This window comes from Ambystoma mexicanum, chromosome 5q (assembly GCF_040938575.1).
Source record: "Ambystoma mexicanum isolate Mex_15411 chromosome 5q, UKY_AmexF1_1, whole genome shotgun sequence".
In the NCBI taxonomy this organism is placed as follows: domain Eukaryota; kingdom Metazoa; phylum Chordata; class Amphibia; order Caudata; family Ambystomatidae; genus Ambystoma; species Ambystoma mexicanum.
In genome coordinates, this window is record NC_090933.1 from 1338323563 (window position 1) to 1338350073 (window position 26511).

The 26511-nt window shown below is 46.1% G+C and overlaps 1 protein-coding gene across 1 annotated transcript in view; it reads right to left on the reverse strand.

Annotated features, from left to right (window-relative positions):
• The window catches only part of SLC39A4 (solute carrier family 39 member 4), a 524681-nt gene that overhangs the window by 419886 nt on the left and 78284 nt on the right, over nucleotides 1-26511 (reverse strand). Inside the window, exon 4 of the mRNA XM_069621954.1 lies at nucleotides 15607-15872. Coding sequence (XP_069478055.1) covers nucleotides 15607-15872 — 266 coding nt within the window. The remainder of the gene's footprint in view (nucleotides 1-15606; nucleotides 15873-26511) is intronic.

Sequence of the window (26511 nt, forward strand, 5' to 3'; positions counted from 1 at the left end):
CTTATTAGAGAGAATGGCACTCTATTCCGTAAGTAAGGTAAGGGCACTATACCCCTTATTAGTGAGAATGGCACTCTATCCCTTAAGAAAGGTAAGGGCACTTTACCCCTTATTAGAGAGAATGGCACTCTATTCCATAAGTAAGGTAAGGGCACTATACCCCTTATTAATGAGAATGGCACTCTATCCCTTAAGTAAGGTAAGGGCACTATACCCCTTTTTAGTGAGAATGGCACTCTATCCCTTAAGTAAGGCAAGGGCACTATACCCCTTATTAGTGAGAATGGCACTCTATCCCTTAAGTAAGGTAAGGGCACTTAACCCCTTATTAGTGAGAATGGCACTCTATCCCTTAAGTAAGGTAAGGGCACTATACCCCTTATTAGTGAGAATGGCACTCTATCCCTTAAGTAAGGCAAGGGCACTATACCCCTTATTAGTGAGAATGGCACTCTATCCCTTAAGTAAGGTAAGGGCACTATACCCCTTATTAGTGAGAATGGCATGCTATACCTTAAGTAAGGTAAAAGCACTATACCCCTCACTACTGAGAATGGTAATCTATCCCTTAAGTAAGTCAAGGGCACTATACCCCTTATTAGTGAGAATGGCACTCTAACCTGTAAGTAAGGTAAGGGCACTATACCCCTTATTGGTGAGAATGGCACTCTATCCCTTAAGTAAGGTAAGGGCACTATACCCTTTATTACTGAGAATGGCACTCTGTCCCTTAAGTAAGTCAAGGGCACTATACCCCTTATTAGTGAAAATGGCACTCTATCCCTTAAGTAAGGTAATGGCACTATACCCCTTATCACTGAGAATGGCACTCTATCCCTTAAGTAAGGTAAGGGCACTATACCCCTTATGAGTGAGAATGGCACTCTATCCCTTAAGTAAGGCAAGGGCAATATACCCCTTTTTAGTGAGAATGGCACTCTATCCCTTAAATAAGGCAAGGACATGATACCCCTTATTAGTGAGAATGGCGCTCTATCCCTTAAGTAAGGTAAGGGCACTGTACCCCTTATTAGTGAAAATGGCACTCTATCCCTTAAGTAAATTAAAGGCACTATACCCCTTATTAGAGAGAATGGCACTCTGTTCCGTAACTAAGGTAAGCGCACTATACCCCTTATTAGTGAGAATGGCACTCTATCCCTTAAGTAAGGTAAAAGCACTATACCCCTCACTACTGAGAATGGTACTCTATCCCTTAAGAAAGTCAAGGGCACTATACCCCTTATTAGTGAGAATGGCACTCTATCCCTTAAGTAAGGTAAGGGCACTATACCCCTTATTACTGAGAATGGCACTCTGTCCCTTAAGTAAGTCAAGGGCACTATACCCCTTATTTGTGAAAATGGCACTCTATCCCTTAAGTAAGGTAATGGCACTATACCTCTTATCACTGAGAATGGCACTCTATCCCTTAAGTAGGCAAGGGCACTATACCCCTTATTAGTGAGAATGGCACTCTATCCCTTAAATAAGGCAAGGACACGATACCCCTTATTAGTGAGAATGGCACTCTATCCCTTAAGTAAGGTAAGGGCACTGTACCCCTTATTAGTGAAAATGGCACTCTATCCCTTAAGTAAGGTAAAGGCACTATACCCCTTATTAGAGTGAATGGCACTCTATCCCTTGAGCAAAGGAAACGCACTATACCCCTTATTAGTGAGAATGGCACTCTATCCCTTAAGTAAGGCAAGGACACTATACCCCTTATTACTGAGAATGGCACTCTATCCCTTAAGTAAGGCAAGGGCACTATACCCCTTATTAGTGAGAATGGCACTCTATCCCTTAAGTAAGGCAAGGGCACTATACCCCTTATTAGTGAGAATGGCACTCTATCCCTTAAGTAAGGCAAGGGCACTATACCCCTTATTAGTGAGAATGGCACTCTATCCCTTAAGTGGGGCAAGGGCACTATACCCCTTATTACTGAGGATGGCACTCTATCCCTTAAGTAAGGCAAGGGCACTATACCCCTTATTGGTGAGGATGGCACACTATCCCTTAAGTAAGGCAAGGGCACTATACCCCTTATTAGTGAGAATGGCACTCTATCCCTTAAGTAAGGCAAGGGCACTATACCCCTTATTAGTGAGAATGGCACTCTATCCCTTAAGTAAGGCAAGGGCACTATACCCCTTATTAGTGAGAATGGCACTCTATCCCTTAAGTAAGGCAAGGGCACTATACCCCTTATTACTGAGAATGGCACTCTATCCCTTAAGTAAGGCACGGGCACTACACCTCTTATTAGTGAGAATGGCACTCTAACCTGTAAGTAAGGTAAGGGCACTATACCCCTTATTAGTGAGAATGGCACTCTATCCCTTAAGTAAGGCAAGGGCACTATACCCCTTATTAGTGAGAATGGCACTCTATCCCTTAAGTAAGGCAAGGGCACTATACCCCTTATCACTGAGAATGGCACTCTATCCCTTAAGTAAACCAAGGGCACTACACCTCTTATTAGTGAGAATGGCACTCTAACCTGTAAGTAAGGTAAGGGCACTATACCCCTTATTAGTGAGAATGGCACTCTATCCCTTAAGTAAGGCAAGGGCACTATACCCCTTATTAGTGAGAATGGCACTCTATCCCTTAAGTAAGGCAAGGGCACTATACCCCTTATCACTGAGAATGGCACTCTATCCCTTAAGTAAGCCAAGGGCACTATACCCCTTATTAGTGAGAATGGCACTCTATCCCTTAAGTAAAGCAAGGACACTATACCCCTTATTAGTGAGAATGGCACTCTATCCCTTAAGTAAGGTAATGGCACTATACCCCTTATTAGTGAAAATGGCACTCTATCCCTTAAGTAAGGTAATGGCACTATACCTCTTATCACTGAGAATGGCACTCTATCCCTTAAGTAAGGCAAGGGCACTATACCCCTTATTAGTGAGAATGGCACTCTATCCCTTAAATAAGGCAAGGACACAATACCCCTTATTAGTGAGAATGGCACTCTTTCCCTTAAGTAAGGTAAGGGCACTGCACCCCTTATTAGTGAAAATGGCACTCTATCCCTTAAGTAAGGTAAATGCACTATCCCCTTATTAGAGAGAATGGCACTCTATCCCTTGAGCAAAGGAAACGCACTATACCCCTTATTAGTGAGAATGGCACGCTATCCCTTAAGTAAGGCAAGGGCACTATACCCCTTATTACTGAGAATGGCACTCTATCCCTTAAGTAAGGCAAGGGCACTATACCCCTTATTAGTGAGAATGGCACTCTATCCCTTAAGTAAGGCAAGGGCACTATACCCCTTATTAGTGAGAATGGCACTCTATCCCTTACGTAAGGCAAGGACACTATACCCCTTATTAGTGAGAATGGCACTCTATCCCTTAAGTAAGGCAAAGGCACTATACCCCTTATTACTGAGAATGGCACCCTATCCCTTAAGTAAGGCAAGGGCACTATACCCCTTATTGGTGAGGATGGCACACTATCCCTTAAGTAAGGCAAGGGCACTATACCCCTTATTAGTGAGAATGGCACTCTATCCCTTAAGTAAGGCAAGGGCACTATACCCCTTATTAGTGAAAATGGCACTCTATCCCTTAAGTAAGGCAAGGGCACTATACCCCTTATTAGTGAGAATGGCACTCTATCCCTTAAGTAAGGCAAGGGCACTATACCCCTTATTACTGAGAATGGCACTCTATCCCTTAAGTAAGGCAAGGGCACTATACCCCTTATTAGTGAGAATGGCACTCTAACCTGTAAGTAAGGTAAGGGCACTATACCCCTTATTAGTGAGAATGGCACTCTATCCCTTAAGTAAGGCAAGGGCACTATACCCCTTATTAGTGAGAATGGCACTCTATCCCTTAAGTAAGGCAAGGGCACTATACCCCTTATTAGTGAGAATGGCACTCTATCCCTTAAGTAAAGCAAGGACACTATACCCCTTATTAGTGAGAATGGCCCTCTATCCCTTAAGTAAGGTAATGGCACTATACCCCTTATTAGTGAGAATGGCACTCTGTCCCTTAAGTAAGGTAAGGGCACTATACCCCTTATTACTGAGAATGGCACTCTGTCCCTTAAGTAAGTCAAGGGCACTATGCCCCTTATTAGTGAAAATGGCACTCTATCCCTTAAGTAAGGTAATGGCACTATACCTCTTATCACTGAGAATGGCACCCTATCCCTTAAGTAAGGCAAGGGCACTGTACCCCTTATTAGTGAGAATGGCACTCTATCCCTTAAATAAGGCAAGGGCACTGTACCCCTTATTAGTGAGAATGGCACTCTATCCCTTAAGTAAGGTAAAGGCACTATACCCCTTATTAGAGAGAATGGCACTCTATCCCTTGAGCAAGGGAAACGCACTATACCCCTTATTAGTGAGAATGGCACCCTATCCCTTAAGCAAGGCAAGGGCACTATACCCATTATTACTGAGAATGGCACGCTATCCCTTAAGTAAGGCAAGGGCACTATACCCCTTATTACTGAGAATGGCACTCTATCCCTTAAGTAAGGCAAGGGCACTATACGCCTTATTAGTGAGAATGGCACTCTATCCCTTAAGTAAGGTAAGGGCACTATACCCCTTATTAGAGAGAATGGCACTCTATCCCTTAAGTAAGGTAAGGGCACTATACCCCTTATTAGTGAGAATGGCACTCTATCCCTTAAGTAAAGCAAGGGCACTATACCCCTTATTAGTGAGAATGGCACTCTATCCCTTAAGTAAGGTAAGGGCACTATACCCCTTATTAGTGAGAATGGCACTCTATCCCTTAAGTAAGGCAAGGGCACTATACCCCTTATTAGTGAGAATGGCACTCTATCCCTTAAGTAAGGCAAGGGCACTATACCCCTTATTAGTGAGAATGGCACTCTATCCCTTAAGTAAGGCAAGGGCACTATACCCCTTATTAGTGAGAATGGCACTCTATCCCTTAAGTAAGGTAAGGGCACTATACCCCTTATTAGTGATAATGGCACTCTATCCCTTAAGTAAGGCAAGGGCACTATACACCTTATTACTGAGAATGGCACTCTGTCCCTTAAGTAAGGCAAGGGCACTATACCCCTTATTAGTGAGAATGGCACTCTGTCCCTTAAGTAAGGCAAGGGCACTATACCCCTTATTAGTGAGAATGGCACTCTATCCCTTAAGTACGGCAAGGGCACTATACCCCTTATTACTGAGAATGGCACTCTATCCCTTAAGTAAGGCACGGGCACTATACCCCTAATTAAGGAGAATGGCACTCTATCCCTTAAGTAAGGCAAGGGCATAATACCCCTTATTACTGAGAATGGCACTCTATCCCTTAAGTAAGGCAAGGGCACTATACCCCTTATTAGTGAGAATGGCAGGCTATCCCTTAAGTAAGGCAAGGGCACTATACGCCTTATTACTGAGAATGGCACTCTATCCCTTAAGTAAGGTAAGGGCACTATACCCCTTATTAGAGAGAATGGCACTCTATCCCTTAAGTAAGGTAAGGGCACTATACCCCTTATTAGTGAGAATAGTACTCTATCCCTTAAGTACTTCATCTCTGTAACACAGCTGTTGACGAGTGGTCGGAAGCGGCTGACATTCTGTACACTTGTGGCTCGATCGTACAGATCCTCAGTGCGGCTTGACTGCCGGTGACGTGCAAGCGTGTGTGTGTGGGTCCTTTCCTCTAGTAGGAAGCCCCAGGAAGTCCCAGGAAATCCTTTCATTCTTTCTAACAGACGTTGAGCAGACGGCGGCGTCGGAGCTAAAAAGTAGAGAACGAGCTCAGACCGGACCGGCACTGAGCTTCTACAGATTTCGTGTATCGAGGCGTACCCGCGCACCCGCGAGGCACAGAGGTGGGTGTCCGCGGTGGCCTGAGGCAGCCTGCGGCTGCGAGCCCAGCGATCCCGCAGAGGTACGGTGTTACGCTTGGAGGCCTCGTATCAGTGCTGGTGGGTCTTTAGACGCGTAGCCAATTTGCCAAATTAGCGGCAGCCACTTTGATCTGCTCCACAGACACCGACAGCGAGGTCTGTATTATTTGCACCATCGGTGCCTTTTGCATTCTTTGTGTCATTCCATGGACTATTGAGCATGGTAACTGTCTGGTAACAGTTGGTAACTGTCTGTGCTCGAGCCCAAGTTAGAGCCAATTTCCTCCTCCTCCATCAGTACCTGAGTATGAGCCTGAGCTTGCTGGAGAGACGGTGATTGAACCGGGGCTCGGGCCTGTATAAAAATATTGATACAGGCATTGATAAAGGGTAGTGGGTTGAGGATTTGAAGGGTTGCAGAACAGAAACTCTTATCCTGTATGTGGTGGGCTGTTGCAATTTAGCATTAGACAGCAGTGGCCACTGGCTGTAAGCCCCTCTATAAGCCTCCTTAAACAAGAGCCTCAGAGATTAATCTGAGATAGTCTGCAGTTCGCTGACAGGAATTTTGGAGCCTGGGCAATTTGGAGCGGACAGTTGAAAGGGAGTGGCTGGGGCCCGGTTTAGGCAATATAAAGTTAAAAAGGGGGGCGACTGTGGGAGATTCTACTCCTTTGATCCCCCATTTTTCTTTGGCCTAATTCTCACAGACAACGAAGGGGTAAGAAATGGCCCGCTACAATTTAAGGAGTGGACAACACGTTGATGATCTAAGAGCTCCAGAGTGGGATGGTTCCTAAATTGAAAAGTCCCTGCATGAGGATGTGAACCCCGTAAGTTCTCAAACTCCGATTGCCTCGACAAGAAAAAACAACATAATAGAGGCACAAATTCATCAAGAACTTCAAGTGGATAAATTAACGGAGGGAGAAGTTTTAAGGGACTCAACAAGAAACACCCCATTTAGACAGTCGAAAGACTTTACTTTGACATCAACCAATATAAAAGGGACTATTGATTATTATTTCCAGAAATCTGTACAAGAAAATTTAAATGGACCTATGCCACATTCCTTAAAACTTTTAAATCAAAATATCAACTTACAAACGGAGAACAGTGGATCTGAACTACTCATCCCAGTTATGGAACTTTCAAGGACCCCAAATCATCTGTTGAGTTTGGCTCAGAATCTACAACCACATGAGGAAAGATTAAACTCAACAGTGGTATCGAGAGGGGACACGGTCGTGTCTGATGGAATTTTACTAGATCAACCGGTGCAAATACCAAGTATGACACAGGGAAACAAGAATCAAGACCCTAATGATGGTGATTCCTCTCTCTCGGCTTTAAATTTTGTTCTAAATTCCTTGGTGAAGGTTTTTGACCTTCTAAAAAGAGATGTGCAGGCCCACACAGGGATTTTAATGGAAATGACAAAGGATATTGAACAACTTGAATTTTCAGTCGTAGGCCAAAATAATGTAATAAATTGTTCAGTTCTGCCCATGATGATAAAGATGGAAGATGGCTTCACAAAGTATAGTGGAGACCTAATGGAAATTAAGCACCAAATGACTTCTCTAATGAGGGAGAATAAGGAGATCAAAGATTTGTTATTGCAAATGAATGAAAGAAATGTATCGACTTCTTCATTAAATCAAGATCTAGCAATTAAAACAAAAGACTTAGTCCCTGAATTGAATACTTTTGTGGATGACACTCCCTTATCCGAATCAGCAATGGAAGAATTCTGCCGATTGGCACAGATTGCTGAGTCAACGGTGGAACAGCTGGCGGAAGACCGACGGGAAGTTATTGAGAATCATGAAGATGAGGCAGAAAACAGCTATATGTGGAAGAAGAGTTCGCAACAATCCTATAAAAGACGGAGAAGAGAAAGGCGGAAGAACCAAAAGCAAAATAATACAGATTCAAAATCACGAGGTCGACAAGTAAAGAAAACAAAAAATGTGAAGAATATTAGATCAAAAAAATCAAAGGTAAATAGCTTCGTCAAGGGGATTTTAGATCCTGCGAAAATCAATGAGAATCAAAAGATCTCAGATAAAGATGGTAGGAGCAAGGGTAATGATTCTCCACAACAAGAAATTGCCAGGGTAAATACATCCAAAAAACAACAAAGGAAAATACTTGATACTGATAGAATTCCAGAAGCAGAGGGGGATGTACACATGGTAAAGAAATCCATGAGTACTCAAACAGAAGGAAAATTACAGACCTGGACAGAAATCAACAACAACACGACTCGATTAGATCAGAGATTACAGGGAAGTTGTTAAAAATAGCTCCTATATTTCTTCAAAAACAGAAAAATGCATTTAAAGTACCAATGCAGACCCAGATTGGTTTAAGAATTGCTCCAATATTCAATCAAACAAAAACAAAGACTGGAGATTTGGTGGTCACCCAAAGTTCTAGGATGGGTCATGCAGAGGACACAATACGTATTCAAACATCAACATCGAATACGGACTACCAAGATCAATCCAAAGAGGTTGGAAGAGAAGAGACTATGAACGTCCTGGTGGGAAACTCATCCTCCGAAATGGTAATTGAAAGAATAACAAATCCCCAAGATGATCCGAATCCATATGCAATGCCGAGACTTTGGTTTACTAATGAGGAAAATCGAAAGTCTGGTATACCACTGAATAGGAGTTCGATTCTATCACTAGTTAAAAAACTTCCAGAATTATATTTATTCTCAACAAAAGACATTGAATATGTTCGTTTCCCTAAACCAGAGTGTATCAGCTTAGTTGAAGTTGGATTTGTTTCTAAACTGCGGGTAAAAGCTTTTTTAAACTTACAAGAAAGATTAAGGGAGGTGGGTTTGGAAGTATATGAGCAATTGCCATCTCACGCAATAGAAACGATCGAAACTGAGGAATACGAGTTAAACCAGGGAAATATCTCCTCACTGCATGAAACCCATCGGGGAAAAAATGAAAATATCATCAATGAAGGGTTACAAACACCATCTTGGTCAATGTTACCAGAGATAATTATGCAAGTCTGCCAGAAGTTGGGTGTATCGCAGAGGTCTCTTTAATAGTGACAAATTGAGGATCACTAGTTGGAACTCTCGGGGATCCAGTTCATTTAAAAATAATAAAATGAGTGCGTTGTTATTTGGGGGAAACGATTTGATCCTGTTACAGGAAACATGGTTAGTAAACATCCCGGAACTCGAAGGCTTTAAACTGATAGCACAACCAGCTAACTGTAAAGCCAAGGGTAGACCGACGGGAGGTTTGCTGATCGCCTGTAGAAAGATTTTATTTAAAGAAATATCAATGTTATCCTGCAAACAGGAAGGAATTCTGGTGGTGAGAGTGGTCACTCCCCTCAAAAGCTCTCCAGCTAAGGAGATAATAATTGTGAACCTGTATTGGAACCCCGTGAGGGAAAAACTCTTAGAGTTTCTAGAATCAATTGCGGTAACCCTTTGTGATATTAATATAACGTACCCTGGGGCACATATATTGGTTGCAGGAGACTTAAATTCGCAATGTATCAATTCCAAATGCCATACAGGGAAAATGAAAGAAGTAACAAATAACGGGAGAAAGTGGTCGAACTTCTTTGAGGATTGGGATTTAAAATTCCTAAATGGCTCCATAGAAGGTGATGTTCCATCGGTTACAACGTGGGAGAGGGGTTCATCATAATCGACATTGGATTATATGCTTTTATGAACAGAGTGCTTCGATACTTGTATACATTTCTCAGTGGCCGATGGTGGAACAAGTGACCATAAGCGATTAGTTGCACATTTAAATTGGTGTAGTGAGGAAAAAATAGAGATCTGGGACCAGAGAGTAGAAGTTAATGCACAGAGAAATTGGTTGGTAAAATACAAGAGGGAAGGGGAGCGGTTAAACAAAGCCCTGGATGGATTTTCCAACTGGGGAGATCAAAATATTCTGCATCAGCATTGTGACCCATCACGGTTTCATGAATTCCTGTGGTCAATTGACCCCCCGTTAAGTACCCAGAAGGGTTTTCAGCGAGTGCACAAACACTTTTTTTACGAAGCAGTTTGGGTAAAAAAACGCGAGACGCAAATACAGTTAAGACTCGCTAAGAAACGGGCTAAAAGCGTACTAGAACTAGAGATAGAATCAAAAAAAATTAAAAATGATCTGAAGAGTTGGTCTAGACAACATAGAGAAGAACTATGGCAGAAAGATGGGGAAGAGATGCTGCGTGCATTACAAAATAATTCCTCGCGAAACTTCTGGTCACTAGTAAATGCTCCCCAAATACACCAAACCATTGCTCAGACGAAAAATGTGTCGGAAGCAAGTTGGCTAACCTATTTCGTCGTAAAATACCAGGAACCAGTGGGAGGACAAAAATATATAGGTGACAACGGAAATTGGGGTTTAAACTTTGACAAAGAGGATATTTTGAATTTGATCATAAAATCCTCGGCGTCGAGATCTGCGGGCCCAAATGGTCTAATTTATCAAGTCCTCAAAGGAAATGGGACATTGGGCCTCATTACGACCCAGGCGGTAAGTTACCGCCTGGGCCGTGACTTTACCACCATGGCGTAAACTACGTTTACGCCATGGTGGTTGGCGGACTTACCGCCCCATTCCGACCTAGGCGGGGCGGTAAGTCCCCAATCCCCATTTACCCTTCCCCATTCCCATTTTTGCCCCATAGGGCATAATGGGAGTGGGGAAGGCGTTAATTACGCCACCGTAAATTACGGTGGCGTAATTAACTCCATGGTCCCTTAGCGCCATGGATTTTAACACCTGCTAAAAGCAGGTGTTAAAAGCACCATGGCGCTAGGGGACCTCGTAATTGGCGGTAAGGGGTCAGCGCAGCTAACGCTGGCGTTAACCCCTTACCGCCAGGGTCGTAATGAGGCCCATTGTGGGCTGAAATCCTATATATCTTGTACAAGAAAGTGATTACAAATAGAATAATTCCATCTTCTTGGAAGACCGCAATTATAATCCCGATTTTCAAGAAGGGGGATAGCAAAAACCCTATTAGTTACAGGCCATTTACATTGCTTGACGTGGAAAGCAAGTTGTTTACTAGTCTGATATTAAGAGAACTTGAAACATGGGCGAAACAAAATAACATAATCCCTAAACAGCAGACCGGATTTAGAAGAGGCCATTCAACCTCTCTGAATGGTATAATATTAGCCTCATTATCAAATCTGAAAGATAAAAATAATAAAGGAAGACTTTATGGAGCATTTATCGATCTGTCAAGTGCTTTTGACATGGTAAATCGAGATAAACTTTGGAGCAAATTGGAACAGAAAGGGGCACCTAAAACTCTAATTAATATACTAGTAAAACTTCACGAAAGAAATACAGCCAGAGTAAGATTAAATATGGATGGATATTTGTCAGAATATATAAGTATAGATAGGGGGGTCAGACAGGGTTGTATGGTGGCTCCATTTCTCTTTAAGTTTTATTTGGGAGATTTTGGAGCCACCCTAGAATCCTCATCATTAATAAGCCCAAAGGTGGGGTCCTTGGCCGTAAGATGGCTTATGTATGCGGACGACATAGTCCTTCTTGACAGGACTCCAATCGGTCTACAAAGATTGTTGAATGCCCTCGACAAATACATGAAATTAAATGACTTGGTTGTAAACCCTGACAAATCTAAGATTGTAATTTTTGAGCAGAAAGGTCGCAAAGAAACAAAATATCGGTGGTCAATTGGCAGTAACCAGATACCGGTGGTAAAAGAAGTAATGTATCTGGGCATTACTGTGTATGCGACCCCTACAGTTGGCAAACAGTATGGTGAAATCCTGGCTAAAGGGACACAACTAATAGCCCAGATGAAGAAGATTGCCAGCCTTTATGGTAAATTTTCGATTATGCCTGTTATAAACTTCTATGTGGCCAAAGTAATCCCGGTACTATTGTACGGAATTGAAGCCAAACCTTCGTTGTGGTCAATAGACTGGCAAAAAATAGAAGGTTATATTTGGAAACAGGTATTAGGATTGCCTAAAGGATTACATACAATAACACTCAGATATGAGCTAGGATTAAAATCTTTAAAATACGCAGTTGATTGGAAACTTCTTTCCTTGTATAGGTCAATTATTGTGCCAATGACTAATACACTATATGGAAATCTCCTAGAAAATATGAATCTTGATTCCTCACTAACTTTGATAGAACTCAAAAAGACGGCAGAAAATCTGCTGACTTATTGTGAATCAGATAAATTAACACTGAGTTCAAACCCGCTGAAAGTTAAGAAGTCCTTATCTTTGAGAGATTGGATTTCAACAGGGGATTTGGTGAGATCATCCTCTATTCCTGAAGGGTTTTTTAAGTACGGGAAAAAACAGGGTATTGTACCAAGATACTTGATGAAGTTCCCTAACCCTAAAGGGAGACAAAATTTTATGAGGGTACGGTTAAACTTGATTAAAACTGGATCAGTATTAACCAAATGGGGAGTCACTGAAGGGGCCCGGAGTCTATGCACGGAATGCTCAGATTTAAGCAAACAAACTTTAGAGCACCTGCTAAGATTCTGCAAAGGCACTTGGAAAATTAGGGTGGAACATTTAGGGAATTCAGTTGGGTCATTGGATAGATTATCCTCCGACACTTTCTGGGAAAGAATGATTGCGGGCCATGAAACAAAATTGACCCTAAATATTTTAAGGGTTTTGCAATTGACAGGTTTTATATCGTCAGAATACTGTTGATTGATTGTTGAAGTAAGGGGGAAAACTGTTTTATAGGAAAATTAGATATTGATGTGATGAATTCAATTTTAATATGCTAACTTTATAAGATTGTGATGAATTAGTTTTAAATGTTATCTAGATATAATTTATTTTATGATGTTTGCATGTATATATGTTTTGCTTTTGAATGTGTAATATATCACAATGTGGTAATGTGGTTATATCACAATAAAAAAAAATAAAATAAAAAAAAAGCAGGCTATCCCTTAAGTAAGGCAGGGCACTTTACCCCTTATTAGTGAGAATGGCACTCTATCCCTTAGGTAAGGCAAGGACACTATACCCCTTATTACTGAGAATGGTACTCTATCCCTTAAGTAAGGCAAGGGCACTATACCCCTTATCACTGAGAATGGCACTATATCCCTTAAGTAAGGCAAGGGCACTATACCCCTTATCAGTGAGAATGGCACTCTATCCCTTAAGTAAGGCAAGGGCACTATGCCCCTTATTAGTGAGAATGGCACTCTATCCCTTAAGTAAGGCAAGGGCACTATACCCCTTATTAGTGAGAATGGTACTCTATCCCTTAAGTAAGGCAAGGGCACTATACCCCTTATTACTGAGAATGGCACTCTATCCCTTAAGTAAGGCAAGGGCACTATACCCCTTATTAGTGAGAATGGTACTCTATCCCTTAAGTAAGGCAAAGGCACTATACCCCTTATTACTGAGAATGGCACTCTATCCCTTAAGTAAGGCAAGGGCACTATACCCCTTATTAGTCAGAATGGCACTCTAACCCTTAAGTAAGGCTAGGGCACTATACCCCTTATTAGTGAGATTGGCACTCTATCCCTTAAGTAAGGCAAGGGCACTATACCCCTTATTACTGAGAATGGCACTCTGTCCCTTAAGTAAGGCAAGGGCACTATACCCCTTATTAGTGAGAATGGCACTCTGTCCCTTAAGTAAGGCTAGGGCACTATACCCCTTATTACTGAGAATGGCACTCTATCCCTTAAGTAAGGCAAGGGCACTATACCCCTTATTACTGAGAATGGCACTCTGTCCCTTAAGTAAGGCAAGGGCACTATACCCCTTATTAGTGAGAATGGCACTCTGTCCCTTAAGTAAGGCAAGGACACTATACCCCTTATTAGTGAGAATGGCACTCTATCCCTTAAGTAAGGCAAGGGCACTATATCCCTAATTAAGGAGAATGGCACTCTATCCCTTAAGTAAGGCAAGGGCACTATACCCCTTATTACTGAGAATGGCACTCTATCCCTTAAGTAAGGCAAGGGCACTATACCCCTTATTAGTGAGAATGGCACTCTATCCCTTAAGTAAGGCAAGGGCACTATACCCCTTATTACTGAGAATGGCACGCTATCCCTTAAGTAAGGTAAAAGCACTATACCCCTTATTAGTGAGAATGGCACTCTATCCCTTAAGTAAGGCAAGGGCACTATACCCCTTATTACTGAGAATGGGACTGTATCCCTTAAGTAAGGCAAGGTCACTATACCCCTTATTACTGAGAATGGTAATCTATCCCTTAAGTAAGGCAAGTGCACTATACCCCTTATTAGTGAGAATGGCACTCTATCCCTTAAGTAAGGCAAGGGCACTGTACCCCTTATTACTGAGAATGGCACTCTGTCACTTAAGTAAGGCAAGGGCACTATACCCCTTATTAGTGAGAATGGCACTCTATCCCTTAAGTAAGGCAAGGGCACTATACCCTTATTAGTGAGAATGGCACTCTATCCCTTAAGTAAGGCAAGGGCACTATACTCCTTATTACTGAGAATGGCACTCTATCCCTTAAGTAAGGCAAGGGCTATATCATTGTGACGGTGTGGAAATTAGATAATGTAGAGGAGACTACTATCCCCACTAGAGATATCAACCACGGAGGGGAACAAGTTGTGTAGTCGATGAATAAGAAGCCACAGGTCTTTCCCCAGGACCCCTTCCTTGTACGCCTGGTCGAGCAAACTGAACGGACTGAACGGACCTGGAGAAAGTGCTTCCCAATGAGTGGGGCATCACATCTGTTTACAGAGAAAGGGTGTATCTCCCTCACTAGAGACCCCAACCTCGTATGGTGTGACCCATCCTGTTACTTTGTACTTAGGCCGCTTGTCGGGAGGAACAGTCTGTTTTGTGATAGCCCCTATGGAGATGTATCTCAAACAAACACTATATACAAATGAACTAAGGTTAAAATCATGCCATGCAATCAGTTGGTCCACCACAGGGTCTGGTCTGGCACCAGATACACCACATGCCCAATCACAATTCACTTAGAGTCTTGCTGGTGCAGAGACAACAATGAGTTTCCATCTGCTTTGCATGCCAACACATCGGGTTTTGCATCTTGCCTCTCTGTCTCTTCCCAGTAAGACCACAACTGCCCTCTCTCTTACAGGACCTAGTGCCAAGCGGCCACTCAAATGGCAGAAGACACTCTAACAAATTAGCAAGTATGGGTGTGTGTTACTGGCCAGAGTGCTTCTGTGAGTATAATGTATACTGGGTGAGTGTACATGGTCTTACATGGGTATGTGTTCTACTGGGTCAGTATTGGAGATCATTTGTAAGCATAGGTGGTATTGCCTGGGGAGTTGAGACTATGCATGAGAATTTGTGGTGTCGAGCTGATATCTGAGGTCTTGTGCTAAATTGTTTGGTATTTGTGGTGGGGAGCTCTGGGAAGTCTTTGGTTTGCACCTGAGATTGGTCCTCCTTATGATGGTATGCCCGCTATACCCATAACGACTCAATTCTTTGTAGGGGGACGCAATGGGTTAATATACAGAGCACAGAGGCGTACACATGCTATGTGTGCGTCGATTGGATCCCGGAAGCCATGGTAGGCAGTGTAAAAGGTTGTGAGGGACCCCATCACAACACACTGGCCTATAGCAGTGAGAGCCTATTGGAAACTGCTAGAAGAAAGCCTGAGCCCCAGGGGAACTGGGGCACCAGGAACGGAAATGGGTTCATACCTTGCCTGCACTGTGTTCATGTGCATGTAGCTCCTCCGCCCTGTGGAGGCTGCGCCGGTGGACAGACAGGGCCGCAGACGTGGTGTTGATGTGGTTGTGGTCATGGTCATCATGGGCGTGGTCATGGCCATCATGGCTGTGATCATGGCCATCATGTGCGTGGTCATGGCCATCATGGCTGTGGTCATGGCCATCATGGCTGTGGTCATGGTCATCATGGGCCCCAGCATCATACAGCTTCAAGGTCTTCATGATCTGCCCCAGCTCTGTAACACAAAGACAAAAGGATACGGTTGATACAGTTACACCTTTTTCTCATTCGTACCACTACTTGCCGTTCACAAGTGGAACATTTAGATTAAGATACTCTGCTCCGTGTTTCTGGCAGATGTAATGCCTCTCTGTCCCTTAGTCGTTCCTATTCTCTGTATCACTGCGATTGGGTAGGATCAGGCTTAGAACGGCCAATGGAAACCACATTTTCAATAGCGGTGTGAGGTAAGACAAATGCTATGGGGTCAAGACTAAAAAGACTGAGGGTTTGGTCAGGTAGTGCCCACAGCTGACGATGGGGGAGGAAGTGAGGGTCTGCTACCCACTGCTTATGGCCTTTGTTTATCCTCTGAGAGTTTGGTCAGGTAGTCCCCAGAGCTGACGATGGGGAGGAAGTGAGGGTCTGCTACCCACTGCTTATAGCCTTTGTTTATCCTCTGAGGGTTTGGTCAGGTAGTCGCCAGAGCTGACGATGGGGGAGGAAGTGAGGGTCTGCTACCCACTGCTTATGGCCTTTGTTTATCCTCTGAGGGTTTGGTCAGGTAGTGCCCACAGCTGACGATGGGGAGGAAGTGAGGGTCTGCTACCCACTGCTTATGGCCTTTGTTTATCCTCTGAGGGTTTGGTCAGGTAGTGCCCACAGCTGACGATGGGGAGGAAGTGAGGGTCTGCTACCCACTGCTTATGGCCTTTGTTTATCCTCTGAGGGTTTGGTCAGGGAGTGCCCACAGCTGACGATGGGGAGGAAGTGAGGGTCTGCTACCCACTGCTTATGGCCTTTGTTTATCCTCTGAGGGTTTGGTCAGGTAGTGCCCACAGCTGACGATGGGGAGGAAGTGAGGGTCTGCTACCCACTGCTTATGGCCTTTGTTTATCCTCTGAGGGTTTGGTCAGGTAGTGCCCACAGCTGACGATGGGGAGGAAGTGAGGGTCTGCTATCCACTGCTTATGGCCTTTGTTTATCCTCTGAGGGTTTGGTCAGGTAGTGCCCACAGCTGACGATGGGGAGGAAGTGAGGGTCTGCTACCCACTGCTTATGGCCTTTGTTTATCCTCTGAGGGTTTGGTCAGGTAGTGCCCACAGCTGACGATGGGGAGGAAGTGAGGGTCTGCTACCCACTGCCTATGGCCTTTGTTTATCCTCTGAGGGTTTGGTCAGGTAGTGCCCACAGCTGACGATGGGGAGGAAGTGAGGGTCTGCTACCCACTGCCTATGGCCTTTGTTTATCCTCTGAGGGTTTGGTCAGGTAGTGCCCACAGCTGACGATGGGGAGGAAGTGAGGGTCTGCTACCCACTGCCTATGGCCTTTGTTTATCCTCTGAGGGTTTGGTCAGGTAGTGCCCACAGCTGACGATGGGGAGGAAGTGAGGGTCTGCTACCCACTGCCTATGGCCTTTGTTTATCCTCTGAGGGTTTGGTCAGGTAGTGCCCACAGCTGACGATGGGGAGGAAGTGAGGGTCTGCTACCCACTGCCTATGGCCTTTGTTTATCCTCTGAGGGTTTGGTCAGGTAGTGCCCACAGCTGACGATGGGGAGGAAGTGAGGGTCTGCTACCCACTGCCTATGGCCTTTGTTTATCCTCTGAGGGTTTGGTCAGGTAGTGCCCACAGCTGACGATGGGGAGGAAGTGAGGGTCTGCTACCCACTGCCTATGGCCTTTGTTTATCCTCTGAGGGTTTGGTCAGGTAGTGCCCACAGCTGACGATGGGGAGGAAGTGAGGGTCTGCTACCCACTGCCTATGGCCTTTGTTTATCCTCTGAGGGTTTGGTCAGGGAGTGCCCACAGCTGACGATGGGGAGGAAGTGAGGGTCTGCTACCCACTGCCTATGGCCTTTGTTTATCCTCTGAGGGTTTGGTCAGGTAGTGCCCACAGCTGACGATGGGGAGGAAGTGAGGGTCTGCTACCCACTGCCTATGGCCTTTGTTTATCCTCTGAGGGTTTGGTCAGGGAGTGCCCACAGCTGACGATGGGGAGGAAGTGAGGGTCTGCTACCCACTGCTTATGGCCTTTGTTCCTCCTCCAGGGCTTTTCACTGCGCTGGTGAAACGTTAGTCAGTGAAGGGGGGACCCCAGGGCTCTAGAAGGGACCCTTCACGTGTGTCACTCTATGAAGACAGTGGGCCCTCAGTGCAGGTCCTGCTTTTCAACATGCTATGTCCCAAATTATTTATCTGACCTTGGTTCTGCTGCAAACTCTGATCTTTGCACTGGCCCGCTCCCTCTACACCCCATACCTCCAGACGCTTTGATACTGGATGGGTCCTTTTTTGCAGACACGCAGGCAATTCTAGAACCTGTACAACGTCAAGAACATTGCAAACATACCACCCCAAGCCTCATGATCGTGGTTATGTTGTTCTTGTGACATGGTAGAGGCTTGTGTACTGTGAAGGCATCATGAAGTAAGACACAGACAACAGATTCCATTTTCTAAATAAATGTTTTATTTTCCTTAAAGGTCAGGATGGAGTAAGGCCTAACTTGCCCTATACCAAGGTGAGATTTCCTTACCTCACGTAAACTAAGGATAGTCTGTGTCAGGAAGTTCAGCTCAAAGGACTGTCTGTGCCCAAAACCTGTACTTGCCCTCACAACTAAACATACATAATGTGTAGGGATGTCGGGAGCAAAAGAAATAGTGTTCAAAATAAAGTTCCCAGCTTCTTCCAGCTCCTGGCTTATACTCCGCTTCCCCTTCCCCAAGTTCAGAACAGTTCAGAAGGTCTTGGGATTCCCTTGCCCAAGAAGTCAGCTCTTCAAGCTTCAACATGATGATCTGTTCAAATCTCCTGGCTTTCAGAACAGTTCCAATTCAACTCCTTAGTCATCCAGGCTTCTCAATAGTTCATATGGGTTGCTCTCTATCTGCCTTTCTCATGCACTTCTGCAACCATTACACAATACAAGCTTCTTTACATTTGCTTTCCTTGGCTCTTTCAAGTAGGGGTCACGCTGTCTAGGCACAGTTGTCGGACCACAGTTGTCTGACCACGCGGTCCACCATTACAGGTCACGCAACTGATAACGCTAGGCTCTTTGTTATGCGTCTGTAGTTTTCAGGTTTACGCCAACACAGGTTCTCTCTCTGAACCTGTGTCCTTGGCTAACACTTATTTCCGATTCTCCTTGGCAGTCTCTTGGCTTTGCCACAACATGTATCTCATACAATTCTATCCATGGTGTACACCCTTTTCCACCACTTTGCTTGCACTTGCTTGCACTTGCTTTGCTCTCGTACTGTATTCACATATGCTCATCATATCTTTCAGTTAGTTTAGTATTCAATAGGGCTTGTTGCACGTCTCAAAGTATTATTTTAACACTACATCTTGTTCGGTATTCAAAAATACTTGGTTTGAACTCTCACAGCAATTTTAATAGTTTTCAGTTTGCTCAGCATTCAGATATGCTTGTTTCCAGCCCACAGAGCGCACCGGTATGAGTGTGCCCTTCTTTATACTCACTGGTATTTGACTGCTCGTCCGGGCGTCTTGGTTCTGTTTCCCGGCTTCTTTTTGCGCTGCCTTTTCCTCGCTGAAGCCCGAACGAACAGCGCTCACCGCCATGGAATATTCAAGCTTGTAGCTCTGCATTCCCTCAGCAGAAGCTACGGAGAGCACCTCTCTCTCTCTCTGCGGCCGTCGGCAATCGAGAGGCTTCAGTCCCCCACAGCTCCTGATGTGGACACTGGGCAGAGAGGGCAGAAGGCTTCTCGATCCTCTCATGGCCAGATTTTGCCCCAGCATCTCTCTCGCACTCCTGCTTAGCACGGCTTCCCTCGAGAATGTTCCTCTCCAGCCTGCACCGCTTCTGCAACCCGTGTCTCGTTCTCCAGGCCGTCTCTCTCCCAGCCTCTCTCTCAATGCTGTGTAGTCACCCATTTTATATACCTGTGACCTGTTAAAGGGTTGCAGATGTAAGTCCTTCACTTCAATTGCCTGACCATGGTTAGGCTGAGTAGCTGGACATGCCTAGCTATTACAATGGAACTCCTCCAAAGCCCTCTTCCTCGTCTCAGTTCCAAAGTGGTGTGAATGAATGGAGGTGTGCATAACTCACAGTTGTTTCTTACTCGTCCCAGTCTTAAGGTGAAATGACAGTGGGACCTTTTGAGTAGAAGAAAGGGGCAAAGACTGAATATAGCCTACAAAGGCAGGGGGAATTTAGGGTTCCTTTTTACAAGGGAAAGGGGGATACTATGTCTCACTCAAACACATCCTCTCCCCAATCCCCAAGTTCCCTCCTCCCAGGTGATCCTCCCTCGCATATCTACTGCCAGGGTAGGGATCCAAGAGCGATGTTCTTTCCCTGGCCCCCTGGGAGGAGGACTCAGGGGGAGTAGAAGTGAGGATGCTCTCAGGTTCCTCACAGCACTCTAATACATGAGCGCAGTATTGCCGCATTCCTTGTATTTAGCTAAGGTCATTTTCTTAGGTGCACTTGCGCATGAGGACCGTGCGTTCCAGACATAATCTGATTGCAGAAGGCAGCAACTCTCCTGGGCAAGATCATGTCCCCCTTGGGTGTGGTGTGACAGGTGGTGGGCTTGTGTCCGAACCCAAAGACAAATATTGAAACACAACAAAGTGGTACTAAGTGAAAAAATAGATTACTAATAATTGATTTAAAAAAGATTGATTTAGAAAGACCGCTCCTTACCCCAATCGCTCTACCTCCACCCAAATCTCTCTACAAATCCCACACTCTAATCCCTCTCAGCCTTCCTCTCACACATTCGCTTTATTTCTTACCCTCTCACTCTCAAACTTTCTTGCTCATATTTCCTATTGCTCATCATCGATGGTACCCTCTCTCAATCGCTTCCTCCCTCACTCTATTTCCCATCTCTTGCACACCTGCACCCCTTATCGCATCCTCCTTTGAAACTTTGCACCCTCCTCCTTGCACCCTGGTGCCTATAAATGCAAAATGCAACAGCAGTGAACGCCAAAACTATTGGCCTTGCCAATGCTTGCTTTATTTAAGACATATATCCGTATGTTAGGGCCCAGAGGGGAGAACTGCTGGATGGGGATACTTTTGGACCATATGTGCAACCACCACAGGGGCTAAGGGGGAACAGGCCCCCCCCCACGTAGTTATGGAATGGGTCCTTTTGTCCTCCGTGGAACTTTGCTCCCATCCGTACATTTCCTGCTGCTCCTTGCAGGAAGTCTTGAAGCCCGCCACAGGGTCTCGCACCAGTAACCTTTTAACGCGTATTTGGAACAGTGTCATGGATAATATATATCCTGAAGGCCGTGCCCTCTTTTTACCCTGGTGTCACGTGACCGGGACATCCCTCCTGTGCTTCCTGGAACGGGTGTAGGGTCAGAGCCATTAGCATAGGGTTCTTCCATCAGAGGTTCCCACTCTGACTGGAGGACATCCTGGACGGGCAGAGCCACACTTGACCACAGAGCCAGCGCTAGCGTGGAGAGCGAATGAATCGCTAGAAAGATGCCAGAAGGCTGGCGTCCTGACAGGCCAAGAAGCCAAAGTCAGGAGAGACACAGACACAGTAAAGCGACCGTCTCACATGATGGTGTAACCACACAGAATCCGTGGTGGGCGTGGGGCTTGTTAACTGATGCTGTGACCAGGCCGCAGCAGAGAAGTCAGATCCCTGATCTCTGCATAGGAAGTACAGTAACTGCTGAGCCGGGCAGAGTAAGGGAAGAGACCACTACCGAAGTGGTAACGCCATTGGGAGGGGAAACTGTAGCATCAGAACCTGGAAAAGGGTTAAGGAAGCCCGGATAACCCAAAGGGGCAAACGCCACACCAAGGCCCTGCTAAAGCAAGTCAGAGGGCCAAAGGACTTTGGGGAGTCCTAGAAACACGCAGAACTGGGCGGACAGAGAAACCTGAGGGTTCCAATGTTTAAAAGCAATGCAAAAGATACTGCCGAGCAGCAAGTGAGAAATGGTGGAGTTATATCTCTTGTCGTTCCTCAGAAAAGGAGCCCGCATGGAATATAGCTAAAGCCGGACCCTTGGCGTACAGAACCTGTAGGCAGGCTGTGGACTGTAATACGAACTCTTGATGCACTTTGTCGATAGAGATCCGCATTTGATAAACTTTTAAAACCTTCTTCTTGGAAAAGAGATCCAAGTGTTGGGCCAGGCCGAAGCCAAATAACTGAGGCCATTGCGCTGGCCTCCTTCATTGGTTTTTCCTTTCTAACTGGTAGCGCCAGCTAGTTATTAGGATTTGGACTAAGGACTATTTCTTTTGAGAACTTTGACGAGCACCATTAGTTTTCGTTTGGTAAGAAGGGAACTTCCTTCAGAGCGGTAGGGCAAGGTAGGCTATTGCTTATATCATTTATTGGGGGTTATTTTAATTAAAAACCATATAAAATGCAGCATCCTAGTATGACTCCTTCTTCTGGTTCACCACAGTGTCCATTAAAGTTAACGGACGTGACGTGAAAGAACTGATTCCATGGCGCGTGGCGCACCACAGCAGGGAGTTGATTAATTAGTGAAAGAAAACGTCAATTGTATTCTCTTAAAATTGCACAAAGCTAGTAGCTCGACCCACAAGCACAAAACACTGATTGTTCACAGCACTGCACATTTCATTCCCATAGTTCAAAACAGCAAGTTGCATACCTCTTACAAGCAAACAATGAGCGTTGGACTATTCCTTGATAGAGTAGACCCCTGGGGAGCGGCTGCAGCCATCTCAAGTGGACCCATTTGCAGAATGCCAGAATGCAAAGCAAACCAGTACAGGCTTTAGCATTTGCTCCTCACATCAGGATGTCTTGTTCATTTGGGACATCAGATTCCTGCACACGCCTTCAGTTCAATTACTGCAGACCAGAAAGCTCATGTCGTCCACTGTCGCGGTCGCGCAAGCCACCCTTGGCAGATATTCTGGTATCTATAGGTCTGCTTCGGGTCTGTCCTCTCGCCCCATTGCTGAAGGGATGCTCCTCCAGTTAGCACTGGTTTAGGGGGTGCCTAGGAGGTGAAGGTGAGAGAACTTAAGGAACCACAGAGGATGGGGTGAAGTAGCCAGCCCTTGATAGAGAGGTGCCTTTGGAGGATGCACCTAAATAAAAGGTAAAGGGCAAATCACGACAATAATTTAAAAGAACGGTGAACAACGTGGAGAGGTGGAGCAGAGAATTACCAGAAGGAGGGGAATGACACATCAGGGGCGAATAAGAGAGCAGAAGAAGGAGTCAGAGAGAAGTCATAAGGTGAAGCCTGGGAGGAGCGAAGGAATGAGCCCAAGACGAGGTATGGAGGAGGAGACAGAGAGAAGACACAAGGTGAACCCTGGGATGAGTGAAAGAATGACCCAGAATGAGGCACGGAGGAGGAGTCAGAGAGAAGACACAAGGTGAGCCCTGGGACGAGTGGAGGAATAAGACCAAGACAAGGCATGGAGGAGGAGTCAGAGAGAAATCACAAGGTGAAGCCTGGGACGAGTGAAGGAATGATCCACGAGGCATGGAGGAGGAGACAGAAAGAAGACACAAGGTGAAGCCTGAGACGAATGAAGGAATGAGCCCAAGTCGAGGCACGGAAGAAGAGTCCCAGAGAAGACACAAGGTGAACCCTGGGAGGAGTGGAGGAATGAGCCAAAGACAAGGCATGGAGGAGGAGTCATAGAGAAGACACAAGGAGAACCCTGGCACGAGTTGAGGACTGAGTCCAAGATTAGGCATGGAGGAGGAGTCATAGAGAAGTCACAAGGTGAAGCCTGGCATGAGTTGAGGAATGAGCCCAAGATGAGGCACGGAGGGGGAGTCAGAGAGAAGTAACAAGGTGAAACCTGGGACGAGTGAAGGAATGAGCCCAAGACAAGGAATGGAGGAGGAGTCAGAGAGAAGACATAAGGTGAAGCCTGCGACGAGTGAATGACTGAGCCCAAGATGAGGAACGGAGGAGGAGACAGAGAGAAGTCACAAGGTGAAGCCTGGCACGAGTGAAGGAATGACCCAGGGCGACGCACGGAGGAGGAGTCAGAGAGAAGACACAAGGTGAACCCTGGGACGGTGGAGGAATGAGACCAAGACGAGGCATGGAGGAGGAGTCACAGAGAAGACACAAGGTGAAGCCTGGGACGAGTGAAGGAATGAGCCCAAGATGAGGAACGGAGGAGGAGATAGAGAGAAGACACAAGGTGAAGCCTGGGACGAGTGAAGGAATGAGCCCAAGGCGAGGCACAGAGGAGGAGTCAGAGAGAAGCCACATGGTGAAGCCTGGCACGAGTGAAGGAATGATCCCAAGATGAGGCACTGAGGAGGAGTCAGAGAGAAGACACAAGGAGAACCCTGGCACGAGTAGAGGAATGAGCCCAAGATTAGGCACGGAGGAGGAGTCATAGAGAAGTCACAAGGTGAAGCCTGGCACGAGTTGAGGAATGAGCCCAAGATGAGGCACGTAGGAGGAGTCAGAGAGAAGTAACAAGGTGAAACATGAGACAAGTGAAGGAATGAGCCCAAGGCGAGGCACAGAGGAGGAGTCAGAGAGGAGACACAAGGTGAACCCTGGGACGAGTGGAGGAATGTACCCAAGGCAAGGCATGGAGGAAGAGTCAGAGAGAAGTCACATGGTGAAGCCTGGGATGAGGGAAGGAATCAGCCCAAGGCGAGGCACAGAGGAGGAGTCCGAGAGAAGTCACAAGGTGAAGCCTGGGACGAGTGAAGGAATGAGCCCAAGATGAGGCACGGAGGAGGAGACAGAGAGAAGACACAATGTGAAGCCTGGTTTGAGTGAAGGAAAGAGCCAAGGCAAGGCACAGAGGAGGAGGAGTCAGAGAGAAGACATAAGGTGAAGCCTGGGACGAGTGAAGGAATGAGACCAAGGCGAGGCATGGAGGAGGAGTCAGAGAGAAGCCACAAGATGAAGCCTGGGATGAGTGAAGGAATGATGCCAAGGTGGGGCATGGAGAAGGAGTCAGAGTGAAGACACAAGGTGAACCCTGGGACGAGTGGAGGAATGATCCCAGGGCGAGCCATGGAGGAAGAGTCAAAGAGAAGGCACAAGGTGAACCCTGAGGCGAGTGGAGGAATGCGCCCAAGGCAAGGCATGGAAGAGGAGTCAGAGAAAAGTTTCATAGTGAAGCCTGAGGCGAGGCACGGAGGAGGAGTCAGAGAGAAGTCACATGGTGAAGCCTGGGATGAGGGAAGGAATGAGCCCAAGGCGAGGCACAGAGGAGGATCCAGAGAGAAGACACAAGGTGAAACCTGGGACGAGTGAAGGAATGAGCCCAAGACAAGGAATGGAGGAGGAGTCAGAGAGAAGACATAAGGTGAAGCCTGCGACGAGTGAATGACTGAGCCCAAGATGAGGAACGGAGGAGGAGACAGAGAGATGTCACATGGTGAAGCCTGGGACGAGTGAAGGAATGAGCCCAAGATGAGGAACGGAGGAGGAGTCAGAGAGAAGACACATGGTGAAGCCTGCCACGAGTGAAGGAATGATCCCAACACGAGGCACTGAGGAGTAGTCAGAGAGAAGACCCAGGGTGAACCCTGGGAGGAGTGGAGGAATGAGCCAAAGACAAGGCATGGAGGAGGAGTCATAGAGAAGACACAAGGAGAACCCTGGCACGAGTTGAGGACTGAGCCCAAGATTAGGCATGGAGGAGGAGTCATAGAGAAGTCACAAGGTGAAGCCTGGCATGAGTTGAGGAATGAGCCCAAGATGAGGCACGGAGGGGGAGTCAGAGAGAAGTAACAAGGTGAAACCTGGGACGAGTGAAGGAATGGGCCCAAGACAAGGAATGGAGGAGGAGTCAGAGAGAAGACATAAGGTGAAGCCTGCGACGAGTGAATGACTGAGCCCAAGATGAGGAACGGAGGAGGAGACAGAGAGAAGTCACAAGGTGAAGCCTGGCACGAGTGAAGGAATGACCCAGGGTGACGCACGGAGGAGGAGTCAGAGAGAAGTCACAAGGTGAACCCTGGGACGGTGGAGGAATGAGACTAAGACGAGGCATGGAGGAGGAGTCACAGAGAAGACACAAGGTGAAGCCTGGGACGAGTGAAGGAATGAGCCCAAGATGAGGAACAGAGGAGGAGATAGAGAGAAGACACAAGGTGAAGCCTGGGACGAGTGGAGGAATGAGCCCAAGGCGAGGCACAGAGGAGGAGTCAGAGAGAAGTCACATGGTGAAGCCTGGCACGAGTGAAGGAATGATCCCAAGATGAGGCACTGAGGAGGAGTCAGAGAGAAGACACAAGGTGAACCCTGGGAAGAGTTGAGGAATGAGCCGAAGACAAGGCATGGAGGAGGAGTCATAGAGAAGACACAAGGAGAACCCTGGCACGAGTAGAGGAATGAGCCCAAGATTAGGCACGGAGGAGGAGTCATAGAGAAGTCACAAGGTGAAGCCTGGCACGAGTTGAGGAATGAGCCCAAGATGAGGCATGGAGGAGGAGTCAGAGAGAAGTAACAAGGTGGACCTGGGACGAGTGGAGGAATGAGCCCACGATGAGGCACGGAGAAGGAGACAGAGAGAAGACACAAGGTGTAGCCTGGAACTAGTAAAGGAAGGAGCCCAAGACGAGGCATGGAGGAGAAGTCAGAGAGAAGACACAAGTTGAATCATAGGACAAGTGAAGGAACAAGCCCAAGACGAGGCATGGAGGAGGAGTCAGAGAGA